At 37.4% G+C, this 13,509-nt stretch overlaps 1 protein-coding gene across 2 annotated transcripts in view; it reads left to right on the top strand.

Annotated features, from left to right (window-relative positions):
- LOC137199208 (tumor necrosis factor alpha-induced protein 2-like) overlaps window positions 1-13,509 on the top strand; it is a 41,705-nt gene that overhangs the window by 16,351 nt on the left and 11,845 nt on the right. The window contains exons 9-12 of one of the 2 annotated variants that reach the window (XM_067613338.1): window positions 342-461; window positions 1,366-1,521; window positions 1,764-1,885; window positions 4,376-5,074. The exons of the other annotated variant lie outside the window; for it this stretch is intronic. Coding sequence (XP_067469439.1) covers window positions 342-461; window positions 1,366-1,521; window positions 1,764-1,885; window positions 4,376-4,523 — 546 coding nt within the window. The 3' untranslated portion in view covers window positions 4,524-5,074. Of the gene's footprint in view, window positions 1-341; window positions 462-1,365; window positions 1,522-1,763; window positions 1,886-4,375; window positions 5,075-13,509 lie in introns of those variants that run through there. 2 annotated transcript variants of the gene reach the window in all.

Here is a 13,509-nt window from a genome sequence, read left to right on the forward strand (position 1 = left end):
TGAGTCTTGTTAAGTTGTTTTTTGTTTTTTTTCAGCAGATGTTTCGTCTCCCTCAATTTTTATTTGAGCTCTGGGAACAACCACATTCACAGGGATATGCAGAATTTTAGTTACTATTTACACAACAATTCACAAAATGTGCTCATGGGTGTCACTGTGTAGATGGATAATAAATAAAAAATTTATAAAAATACATTTTAACTCTAACCCTGAGCTGAAGAATTTTTACCACAAATCCTGAGCAACTGTGGACGATCTGTTTGCAGTAAAAGTTAGAGATATAAGTGTATATAGATATAAGTATTTTACTGTCTCATGGATCATATTTGTATCTCACACAGCCACAGTACCGCAAGCTGGGAACCAGTGACTGGCTGAATAAGTCAGTGTTTGAGAATCTGCTGGTCAGCATTGAACAACAGATTCAGGATCTTCAAGGTGCAGCTGAATTGTGTCATCAGGTAAACTGAAGAAACCATGACACACACTCTTCAATTCATATTAAAGGACAAGCCACTGTTTTTTTTTTCAAGTTTTAGCTCCATAAAGGTGCAGTGTGTAGAATTTAGTGGCATCTAGCAGAACAGTATAATATCCATAAGTATGTTTTACTTACTGTATGATTACTTGAAATAAAAATCATTGTGTTTGCGTTACCTTGGAATGAGCCTGTTTTATCTACAAACGGGAGTGGGTTTTCTTCCACGGAGACCATCATGTTGCAACGGCATGTTTCTACAGTAGCCCAGAACGGACAAACCAAACACTGGCTGAGGGCCGTTTGCATATTTCGTGGGTTTCATGGCCACCGTAGGTTCTCCGCTTGGAAGGGGAGGGGGGGAGGGCTATTCAGTTGGTTGCAATCTGCAACGTCACCACTAGATGCCACTAAATCCTACGCACTGCACCTTTAACTTCATGTTAAATCATGTTAAATCATGTTAACTTTACATTACTTCAGAATATATTTAAATATATTTTACCTTTTGGACAGCCATTGGTTTCCATTAATTTATATACAGAGAGATTTTACATTTACATACAGTATGAAAATCAATTAGCAGACCACAAAAATTGAAGTTAACTTTTAAGATTTTCAAACTGTACAAAAGTTAATAGAACCTAATGGCTGCCTGGATGTTAGGAAAAATGCATTTTACAGTATGGTTTGCAAAACAGTTACTAATACGTGAAATATTCATAATTTATGTAGTAAAAGGAGTAAAACATGGATAATTACTGGTGTAGTTCTATAGATTCACAAATTATCTGGCAAATCAAGTAGTTCTTCAAACAACAAGCACAAAATAGTTTAATTTGAAGCTAAAATAATGTTGTTTTTTATCTTGATTGATTTGATTGCAGGATCTGATGGGCCAGCTTCACCAGGAAGTGACAGTAGAATATGTGAAGAGGCTCCTGAGAGGGGAAGTCAAACTGAAGGACAAGGAGCGTCAGGAGAAGGCCTACATGACTGTGAAAAAAAACGCGGAGAGTTTGCACAGTTTATTCGTGAAAATGGTGAGACTCAAGCACAAAATCTAAAAGTATTAGATTTTACAAAACATTCATTTTTGGTTGCAACATCTTACGTTCAACATCAGAAACTCCAAGGAAAAAATATGTCACTGAACTGACCGCAGAGTGTGATTAATGTGTTCCTTGGAAAATCCACTGTAAAAACTATTAAATCCTCCCTAAAACACATGACTTGTATATTACTGTTGAAGTAAACTTGAAGACTAAACTAAATTACTTCACAGGGATCAAAGGAGGACTGGTTGAAGGAAATCCTGAGCAAGATTGCAGAAGTGCTGAAACTCCAAGACCTCCCTGCCATAAAGTTACAAGTAGTATCACTGGGAACTGATTATCCTGACCTCAGGTAACCTTTACAATCTTCACTATTATTATTATTATCAAAAGCGAATGTGCACTTATTTAGCTGTGAGTGACCTAATCAAGACAGAATCATTAAACATGGTTTACCTGACATTAGGGTGAACATTAACAAACATATTTTTCAGTGAGAGCTGACAGGAAGCAGGAAGTGAACTGAGCTAAAACTTCTCACGAGTTCAGATGTTTCCTGGCAGCGGGATGATGTTGATGACAGATGACAAGTGCTGCTGTTAAATGAAAGCTTGTTATGACAGTCTGTGGATATAGTCAGTAATGTTCCCAGTGAGAGTCAACAGTTTACAGAGGATGAGGTTTACTTCCAAATGTTTCCAAACTGTGACAGTAAACTGTCTTGTCTTTAGTCCTCTGCTCTCTGAGTCAGTGTTGTAACATTTTCACATGCAAACCAAAGAACAAAATCGTTTGACATTTTGGGAAAGACACTTTTTTGCTTTCTTGTGGTTTTCTGACAAGATTGGTACCACTTTCACTATACGCTGGATATGAGGCTAGAGCTGACAGCTGGTTAACTTATGTAACCCGGGTCACAAAGAGTTAACAACACAAAAGTGCCTTAGCCAATCACAACACAGGTCCACAGCACTGTAGGCAGGCTACACAGCATATGTTAGTCAGACGCTGGGTGACACTGTTGGGAGAGGACCTGCTGCTGAACACTTGTAAACATGTGTGTGTGAGAGGCCTGCTCACTGAAACCTGCCGAGTGACACAGAGGAACCCCCAAATTGGTCAGCTTTTTTGAGTTGTTTTGAAGTTGATGGCGAGCCAACCCAAACAAGACCATGAGACCCCTGGATTTAAGATCCCTGAATCGAAGAGCCCCGAGCCGAGAACTGCCAGCCTTACCCCTCTCCTGCCACGGCGGTAGGGTAAACATCCTAAACTGCACAAGGCCAGCACCACTTTCACACTCAACTCCCAGCCCCACTTGCTAAACCCCAAATCCCAGATTTTGACTTTACCTTTCAGTTTATGACCTGACTTGGAAAAGACACTTACCTTCTTCATTCTTCTTCAAACGTATTCCCTGTGCCTGTGGAAGGACTGAGTCATAACCATCACTGGTTTAAATGAGTGAACTGCATATTCATGTTATTGATATGGTGTATTTTTGTGATTTGGTTAAAATGATTTTGTTATTGTTGAAGCAGTGAATAGGGAACTATTGTAAGGTTGAAGGGTGTTGTGAAGTGATAATGTTGAACAGGGTATTGTTCTAATATTGTTACCTACCTGACATTAGATCCAAATATTGGGAATTGAGATTAACTATAGTAGGGTGCACCCAGTCAAACAGAAAAGTAGTTGAAAAGAACTCAGTGGTTCAAAATCACAGAAAAAGTGACAAAAGAAATCATTTGTTGTTGAACTGAAACTTAGGTATCTTTGTGGAATTTAACTATATACAGAACTTAGGGTTATATCTAATTTATTTTGTTTATTTTCAAAAAAACAATACCAGCTCACAGCTCTTTGTCTCATGTGGTCATTGAATATTGCCAATATTATCATGTCTGCCTCCTGTTCGAATCCTCTGATTCTGGTCCAGGATTACAAAATTATTGTAATCCTTACTAACTAGTAGTATTAGGAGGTGTGTGCTACACTTAGCTTAGCACAAAGCCTGGGAACAGGAGGAAACAGCTAGCCTAGCTTAGTCCAAAAGTACCAGCACCTCTAAAACTCACAAATTAACATGTCATATCTCCTTTGTTTAATGAGTGGTTTCACACGTCATGTGTTTGAACTAGTGAGCTTAAGAATCAATCAATCAATCAGCCAAACTTTATTCATATAGCACTGTTCATACAAGCTGAATGCAATTCAAAGTGCTTTAGAAGTGACTGAGAAATACACGGGATGGTGAATATGGACTGGGAGACTAATGCACACCAGGATACAAGTAAAATAGCAAAAAATAAAACCAGGTGACTTGTAAAATGTAAATAAAATAACTAATTCAAGATAATAATTGATTAGACAGAAAAAGATTTAATGAAACCTACTTTAAAAGAATGAATTGAATAAGACAACAATAAAAGATAAGTGAATGGTAAGAGAGCAGTTAAAATAGTAAAAGAAAGTACAAGAAATCAAAGACACATATATATAATAATAAGATACTACATAAAAGCCAGGCTAAACAGGTGGGTTTTTAGTCTATGTTTAAAAATATCAATATTTTCAGAGCTGTTTTTTATTATCTTTACCTTTGCACAGTCTGATTGCTAAACCAAGATAATTGTCTACTGGCTCTAGCTTCATATTTAACATGAAGACATGAAAACAGTATCAATCTTCTCATCTAACTATCAGCAAATATGTGCAGGAGAAGGAATATACTGTATACTTCCACAGCATAATCTACTTTATTGTTATAGTAATCCTCTAATAATTAGATTAATGTTGTCCTGGAAGTTAATTTCTAATGTTTCCCTTCCTTCATCCACAGTGAAAAACATGTTTCGGCTCTGCTCAAGCTCAAGACTAACCTCACCAAGGCCGACAGGAAAACCGTCAAAGCAATTCTGTCAGACGCTTTGAAAGAAACCAACGTCGTCAGCGCTCGCCCTTTTTTCTCCAGAGTTCTCATCAAATGAGACTTTCACTCCAGTGATACATTCTCCTCATTTCAGTCGTTTAAAAGTTGGGTTGTCCAATATAATGTATCATAATGTTTGTTTTACATTAGTATGATGAACACATTGATATGTACATGATGGTATCACAGTGTCTGTACGAAGCAAATGTCATCTGCAGTGAAAGTCTGATCTTGGATTAAATGTTACTTCTATAATGAACTTAAGCTGGAAAAACTATTGTGTAATATAATATATAATAATAATATAAAAATAATGAGAATCACTGTATAAATGTGTACGCTAGACTTAGACGTTAGTGCTGGGAAACGTGCTTCTCCTGTATGTGTGCTTGTGAGTTTTGTTTCTTAGGGAAATGAGAACCAGGTCAATGTTCGTATGTGTAATATTTTGAAGATGTATTTTTATATCAAATCAGCGTTACTGTATTTTTATTTAATGTACTGTACATTTTGACTCACATGTACAATGAAGGGAGACATTGAGCTTTGATGTTTTAAAAATGTTTGTTTCGTGTCATCTGCTGTACAAAGTATCGTTAGATAAAGTGTTAAATATAAGTTAAGTTTATACATAAAATTTGCTGAAACTGCTGTGTGATTTGACAGTGATTTCCTAAAAATCTACATATTTTCTGTTCATCTGCTCATCTGTTCATCACCTTATCAGGGTGATTAAAAGAATACAAAAATTAAGGTTATGGATATAACCCTGGTTCTCTGATTAGCATGAGTAAGTGTCTCACTATGGGAACAACTCCTGCGTGATCTCATCAGAAGCTCAAATAAGATTACGCCAGCTCTAATTGGCTGGCACCAGTGACGCCTATGTCAGGAGTGGATGGGACCCTCCTCCTATATATTGGGCTGACATAGCGTCATTTGTCATTCAAAACAAGCTCAACTCTTCCTCACTTCCATAGCAAGGAGGGTGGTCTGGTGAGACACTCATTCATGCTTATCAGAGAACCGTGGTTATATCCATAACCTTAAGTTCTCTTTCTGATAGGTAAAAATTACCCAATAGACTGAGGTCGGTTGAAGTCAAGCGTCTCTTTAATTAAAACCAAACATATGTTATAGACACGGAGAGTCCGCAGAGTCTCCGTGGAGAATTCTGACGAGAAAAAGGAAAGTCACTAGTATATATTGACGGCCTTGATGCCCTGGGGAGGCACCTCTAGTTGTTTACAGATTCCTTCTAACAGACCTAGACAAAGCTTTACAGAGCTCTTACTTTCACATGATGACCATGATGTCCATATGCCTATCATAGTGTTCCCTTCAAGGCCCTGCCGCCAAATATATACATACATATGACCATAACTACTTAACTAATACATGGATTTTTCTATCACTTTCATAGCATTCATTTTGTCTCTCATTATGAGAAAACATACTGACTCCCGGATTGCCAGACATGCCTGAAAGGAAGACAACGGTCCTCAGTGGAGCTTCACAAAGGGGGAGCCGCTTTCTCAGAAGAGCCAGTACTAAGGATTGAATGTGCCAGGGTTGGTGCCATGACATCCAACCTATAAAATCTAGCAAACAAGTCGACTGGGGTCCAGTATGCAGCCGCACAGACCTCTTGAATAGAACCTTCCTTAAAGAGAGACCACAAGGTTGCTAAACCTCTGGTGGAGTGTGCATGTAGGCCCGAGGGAGGCTGGAGACCCTTGCTACTATAAGCCAGGTCAATAGCCCCCACTATCCAGTGGGACAGACGTTGCTTGTACACAGGCTTACCCATGTGTGATTTTGTTCAAGACATGAATAACTGGTCACCCTTTCTAAAAGCCTGAGCCCTGTCCACATAAATTTGCAGCGCACAAACTGGACACAAAGTATGCAGACGTCAATGCTCCTCAGAGGAGAAAGGCATGATAAAAAGCATGCCTGACCATGGGATAAGTCTAAGGACCGCACACAGGGGGTGAGTGTCCCAGTTAGAGGTTTTATTGCTGCAGGGGTAAAGCTTTTTTCCAACTTTGCTGGAGTTGTTAGCCATAGCCATGGTTAGCCAGTGGGCTATAGACACAAGCAGGATCTCTAATTCGTTAAACAGATTGTGCAGCTATAGGCAAGAGTGAGGAGTGGGGTGGTAACATTGCTATTTTCCCCACTAGGAGCGAAAGTGGTGCTACTTTTCTCGAGATATTGTGACTTGTTGTGTGGTATTGCTACCTTTATTAGCAAAATTATTGCTACTTCTGTGTCAGAAAGTATCGCCACTTTCTGAGGTAAAAGTATTGCTTCTTAACTCTTAGACGTAAACGTAGACGTTGCTACTGTTCATGAACTAGTTTGCAACTGTACAACTGGGAACAAAGCGTCCTGTGACCGAGTTGTGCACTCAAATCCGTCGACAATTTAGCTCAGCACCCAATAGCGCAGTTGGTGACAGGCTTCTGTGAGAAGCAAGAAGTTTTTGAATGACAACTGACGCCATGTCAGCCTAATATATAGGAGGAGGATCCCACCGCCTCCTGACACAGGCGTCGCTGGTGCCAGCAAGTCAGGGCTGGTGTAATGTTAGAGTTCATGAATTTAAGTACAAGAAGAAAGAAATAACTGAGTTTTTAAGGGTTTTAAACAAAACAAGAGCAATTCTAATTACCAACAAAATCAATCTAAATAAAATTCACAAAGTCTTTGAGTACATGAGGTTTTTTTGCAGGTTCATGAAAACATGTTCTTACTCATTAAAATTCCTGAGTTAGAGCACAAAATACATGAACATTTAGTGCAGGAAACGACAATGTAGACCTGCATTTTGACACTAAATGATATAAACAGTATTTTGGAAGTTAGCAGAAAAAACCTATCAGGGTGAGTTGTGAATGAAAAACAACATGGCAGTTAAAGAATCTTTTTGAAGAAATGTTCCTAAATTGACATCAGTGATCAGGGCTTGTAATTCAGATTCTTCAGATTCTTGATCAGAGGTTCTGCAGGGAAGTGTAAACCACCACCAATCATGTGACTCACCAATATCATAAACAGCCAAGTCAGTCTTGTACAATAGCAGGAAATTATTGACCCTTGTTTGCGGGAACAGAAGCACCCTGGATTGAGGTGTTTCCTAGTTTATTATTATTCAATTATAACTGCAATTAATGGCTGTTGCTCAAAGCAGGGAAGTACATGAGTCCACCGCACATTACTGGCAGCTTTTCTCCCTGAAAGTCTGTCAGTGTTTGTACATCATTGAAAGAAAAGGATGTGCTCAAGAAGACGGGGGTCATAGCTACAAATTCACATTATTCAAAGCTGTGGATGGTAAACTGTACTGGGAATGACCAGGCTGATAAATAACTGGAAGCTGGTTGGTGGAAATCCACGGTGCTTTCCTGCTGTCAGCCACCGACCCAGAGATGACTACTGTTATGTTTTCACTAATCAGGACCACAGCCAAAGAGACGTTTGAGGTTTATCAGCCTGACATTGGGAATTTATTAAGTTTTTAGTTTTATTATCAGTTTTTAATTATTCATATTTATTGACTGAGCTTTACTGCAATACTGGAAGAAGTACTTGGATCCTTTACTTTCAGTAAAAGTACCAATGCAGCAATGTAAAAATACTCCATTACAAGTATTATGAGCTTGATGTAGTTAAAATATTGCAGTAAAAGTAGTGGTTTGGTCTCTCTGACTGATATATTATTATATATGACATCATTAGATAATTAATACTGAAGCATCAGTGTTAGAGCAGCATGTTACTGTTGTAGCTGCTGGAGGTGGAGCTAGTTTCAACTACTTTATATACAGTTAGCTAGTTTAGCCCAGTGGTTCCCAACCTAGGGACCTTTCTGATCAAAGGTCAGGTTGTGGAGTTTTAGCTGAATATTAAATATGATGGTAATTACCTAACCTGTGCAATGAAATATCAATTTCAAGACCTTTTCTGTCCAAGTCAGAAAGTGGGATGTGTCAGTGTCAGTGTCAGTGGTGTGGAGCATTTCCCATCCAGTCTTATTTTAGTAAGTGGGTGTTAGTCTCCATCTTGTGGTGGCAGGATGAACAAACAGCCAAAAACAGACTTTTTACTGAATTGTACCGAAGTTTATTAATTATATTGCTGACTGAAAAAGAGGAAACCGTCTTCCTGCAACCCAATCTGTAAGTTTCTGAACATAAAGAAATCACCGAAGAAGAATACAGCATATAACATTTAAAAAATACACAAACATCAACTTTTACATTGAGGCTGAACTTATTGAGAATAGAATCAGAATTAAAATAAGTAAACCAGCACAGTATACTTCACAAAAATAGTTTCATCGTTAAAAAGTCAAAAACTCAAATGTCAAAAAGTAAACTCTATTGTACCGCAGATTAAACACCAAAACACTCAACTTACACAAATTAACAAAATACCCGTAAATATCCCCTGAACTAGAGGAAAACAGAGATATTGTTGCTTTTAACAGTAAAGTTTGATATTGTGTGATTAATCGTAACTTGGTGAAAACTGGAACATTTTTGCAAAATGTATGTTGTACATTCATATCAATAAGTAAATTAAAACTTAATAAATAGCATAAAAATAATTATAATAATGTAAAAATTTCAACAACAGTGGATAAAGAGTGCATCTTCATCAGTGCAGTTATTTTTTTTACTTTCAGTACCAACAGTACACAAAGCAAAAGAAAGTAAGTACAAAAGTAAACAAAAAACTGAGCAAGAGTGCAAAACAAAGCTAAGCTTACCTTTAATTTAACCCAGTTAAATTGTTTGTGCTTGTTTATGTTCTTTTTAGCATTAGATAGGGCTAAACATACAAATCTTTGCTTTTATAAATATAATACAGCTAAAGTTCAGCTAAAATATCACTTTGGTCTTTTGCACAAAACCAAATTTTACTGTTAAATCCTTAAAAACTGAAAAACATCCTGAAGCATCATTTCATATTTCCCTCAACCATAAACTACCTAAAGACTTAAAAAAGAACTTAAATATTTAGAAATGTACATAAAACTTTAACAACACATAAAACCAACGTATATTTTGTTTATTCTTCTGACATTTGTGTTGATTTTTAAGCCATAGGGACAAAATCACCTATCCATGCATAGCTTAGCATCGTAGCAATTCCACTGCGTTGTGATGAGAAGATAAATCAGGAGATCGGAAGATAAAATTGCAGTGACAGAAGCACTGAAATACAGCATGTGTTTTTCTTTTTACATAAAATGTAAAAGGAAACTTTGAAAAAAATGTTGGCAAGCAAGATTTAAAAAAGAAAATCTAGTTTACCTTTCCTGAAATGACAACAACATTTAAAATGAAATCAGTCACATTTAGGCTAACTCATTAGCAGCTTCTTGTGCACAATCCTAATCAAAGTTGTGTCAAAGCTTATAAAAAAACCTCTGTCCACCCCGTCTGCTTCTCTTTTATCTACATTTCTGTCAAAAAATTAGATTTGGGGTTAGCGAGTTAACTTCAACGACGGTGGTTCACTTTTAATGGGGTATATCACCATGGTAACAGTTAACCTGCTCTGGAGCATCAGATCACAGTCTGTCAACACCCCGATCACTGACAGATCAGATCACTGAATAAAAGGAGTCATTATTGCTACAGGATCTCAACATGGACAAAAGTCCTGAATTACAACAAAGTGACAAGTAGAGAAGAGCAATATATATTTTTATAGGTCAGTAGAAACATTTTATTGTTCCAGGCTTTCTGTTTCCACTCTGGTTTTAAAACAGAGCTTCCAACAAACAGAGAGCTCGTTTACGACACTAAACACATAATGATGATTTTAGCTGCATTTTAATTGTGAAAAGTTTATTTTATCCCCAGAGTGACAGCTGACAGTTTGGATAATTTTACTCTCTGATTCCATCACTGCAGCTCAGAATAACATGAGACAACTGTGTGATGATAACTGGAAATAAAAACCAAAGATTGTCTTTTATTAGAAAAAATAATGATTATAAATGCAATATTTGGGTCAGATGAACCCCATCAGTCATTAACTACTTTTAAACTCTTTGCTCAGTAGCAGGAACAGTCTGACATTACTTTTAAGGTTTTTTTAATGTGATATATTCAGAATGTTTTCTTCAGCATCCAACTAAATAGCAAAAAATACTCCACTACGCCCAAATCCTGCTTCGTAGTACAGGTCTCTGGACTAGTGCAACAAAGTCTTCTTTAGGACCTTCTTCCTGTGTTCACGTCGTTGCTGCCGCCCCAGACACACCTGACCAATGAGCAGAGAGAATGATCTCACCTGGCTTTTAATGCGTTTTCTCTTTGTGAGAAGAAACTGAACAAGGTTTACAAACTCATCCATTGATTCAGACCAAAGCAAACAAACTATAGGTTTGAATAATAGAAAGCAAATAAGTGTACTTTCCAATGTGTTGAACTATTCCTTTAAGTCACAGGAAGCAAAATGTTTCAGATCATCACCAGATCAGATGTATAATGGTAATTTCATTCTATTTGAGTGAGCTTGGAAGTCAGCTGTGTGTATGTGAGGTGCTAAAAATCACACTGATAACTCATAAATCAGCAAGGTGTTTAACAAACTGTTGTGGTAAAAGTTGTGGCCAGAGCAGAGGAAAAAAATTTAAACCTAAACTGGTGTTGGACTTCTCTGTTTTCTGAGGAAGTGAAAACCTTTTAACAGATGTATTTGTGGTATATGAGGGTACTTTGTGCTGTGAACTGTATTCATTTTTGTTAGATGCTTTAAAAAAGTTTGTGTATGTGACTGGAAGTTGTATAGAGGCAGTTAGACCTTGTTTTATGGAGAGTAACAAACGACCAAATTTATTTTCTGGTTTGAAATTAATCTCTGATTTGATTTGAAAAACTGATCACCCTCACCCACAGTGAGCTTGATCAGTGTCAGAAACTGGCTGACATTTTAAATTAAACATACACACATAGGTGCAGTTTTGAAAGAGTTGATGCATTAATTCTCGCATCATAAGACTATGTTCCAGAGGAAATGTGGATACGTGATATAGCAGAGCACAGTTTCACATGGTGTGACCAACATCCTGACATCAAATGGTATAATAACACCTCACTCCCCACAGTGAGCTTCATCAGCGCGAGAAACTGGGTGATATTTTTAATTGCACATACACACATAGGTGCCATTTCGAAAGCATTCATGCAATCATACTAACATCATAAGTGTTTGTTGTCAGGGGAAATATGCATGGGTGCATAAATGGGAGTTTCTCAGAGCGTGACTTAACCAACAGCCTGACATCAGATCGTATTTTGCAAGTTAGTCTCAGTTCAGTGTTCAGTCGACCTGTTGCAGAGACGGACGAGCTTTACACACCTGTTAGTCTTGCTGCCTTCAGGAGCGATGAATTGCAGCACAAAAGGTAAGAAAAACTGTTTACAACACAACAATAATCAGGTCATTAAAGTTATAAACAGGTTGTATGGAGGTTACATGTTCATACTGATCACAAAACACATAGTCAGTGATGATGAACATGGCTGATGTGATTTTACTGCAACTAACTGACAAACATATGATAATCTATATTAGAACCATACATACTGAAAAATGTCATTACTACATAGGACCATTATAACTTTAATTCTGATTTAGTTTAGTTACAACATTATAATCATTATCCCATGTTTTCTAAAAATACTGTATACTGTATGATATACTGGTCTAGTACATTAATTACTCTATTGAGTAAGCATAATGTATAAAATCTGTATCTGTATGAAATGATAAAATACACAGACATTGTATGTTCATATAAGTGTATCATAACATATATGTGTAGCATATATATATGTTCTAATAGATTATTTTCTATGTGTTACTTTATAATTATTATTTAGTTGTTTATTTTTACAGGAACAGATATAAAAATGACATATTCATTAAATAGACTAATGCCGTATATACTAGCAATCAGACGCATTGTGGTGCTGCCTCCTTAAAATATTTGAGATTGTATGACATCATATTATATAAACTACAGTCGCTTTTCTGTATGTTTTAACTCTGCCTGATACACACATTACTGGTGGTCACTTTTACTGTACAACATCCTTAAAAAAAACCCAAAAGTACTCCTGTTGATACACATAAGTGTTGTGGATATTTTGAGTGATGGTCAGCACCTCAGTGGAGAAAAGCGCACACAAGCCTTTGATGTCTTAAAGCTGAAAATGTTTATTGAAGTACTTGGCCGAGGAGAACTGGAATAGCGAACATTGAAGTCATCTGCAACTCGGATGCTGTCTCTTTCTGTTTTACCCCAGAAAGTCTAATTAGTCTAATTGGTTCACTAGTTTCTAAACAGGGAACTGCATTTTACCCGTGTCAGTTCAGGTCACGTTGCATGGAACTTCAGGTCACTGTCAGGTCACACTCTAGCTACGCGTTCACCTATCTGTGTTGTCTAGGAAGGCCTCCCCCGACCTTGGTGACCATGGCAATGCTGATTTACCCTCTATCAGAGAGGTTTCTGCTTTCCCCAAAACATCACAGACAGCTGGACTCTCAAGGAGAGGAGAAAATGTCCCCTTTCTGCTTAAGAATTACAGTGTGACCTCAAGGCCCAGGCCTGACCCAGTGTAACTCAAAAAGATGGAAAATTCCCTAACAATGCCCTCTTATTGATCATAAGATCAATACCAATTAATCATTAGATTTACAGACCGTCAGAGTGCATCTACAGAGCAGAAACAACATGCACATTACAGAATCATTCTTTCACACAGGAAACCAAGAGTATATATATAAATCAACTATTACATAAAACAAAAGTCATCAAGAATCTTTTGAAATCATAATTCAGTTAAGATCAATACATACAATCAGTAAGTTCGATAAAACCCCTCTGGTGTACCCCCTCAGCACTCCTGTCATGAGTTCCGTCTTCCGGCCACCAAGGGCAGTTATGAGGCAAATACTCAAAGAAGATCCCCTGAAACACCAAGGTGTTAAAGGAGGTCATGACAGAGGTCACC

The sequence above is a fragment of the Thunnus thynnus genome, chromosome 16, assembly GCF_963924715.1.
Source record: "Thunnus thynnus chromosome 16, fThuThy2.1, whole genome shotgun sequence".
Classification (NCBI taxonomy): domain Eukaryota; kingdom Metazoa; phylum Chordata; class Actinopteri; order Scombriformes; family Scombridae; genus Thunnus; species Thunnus thynnus.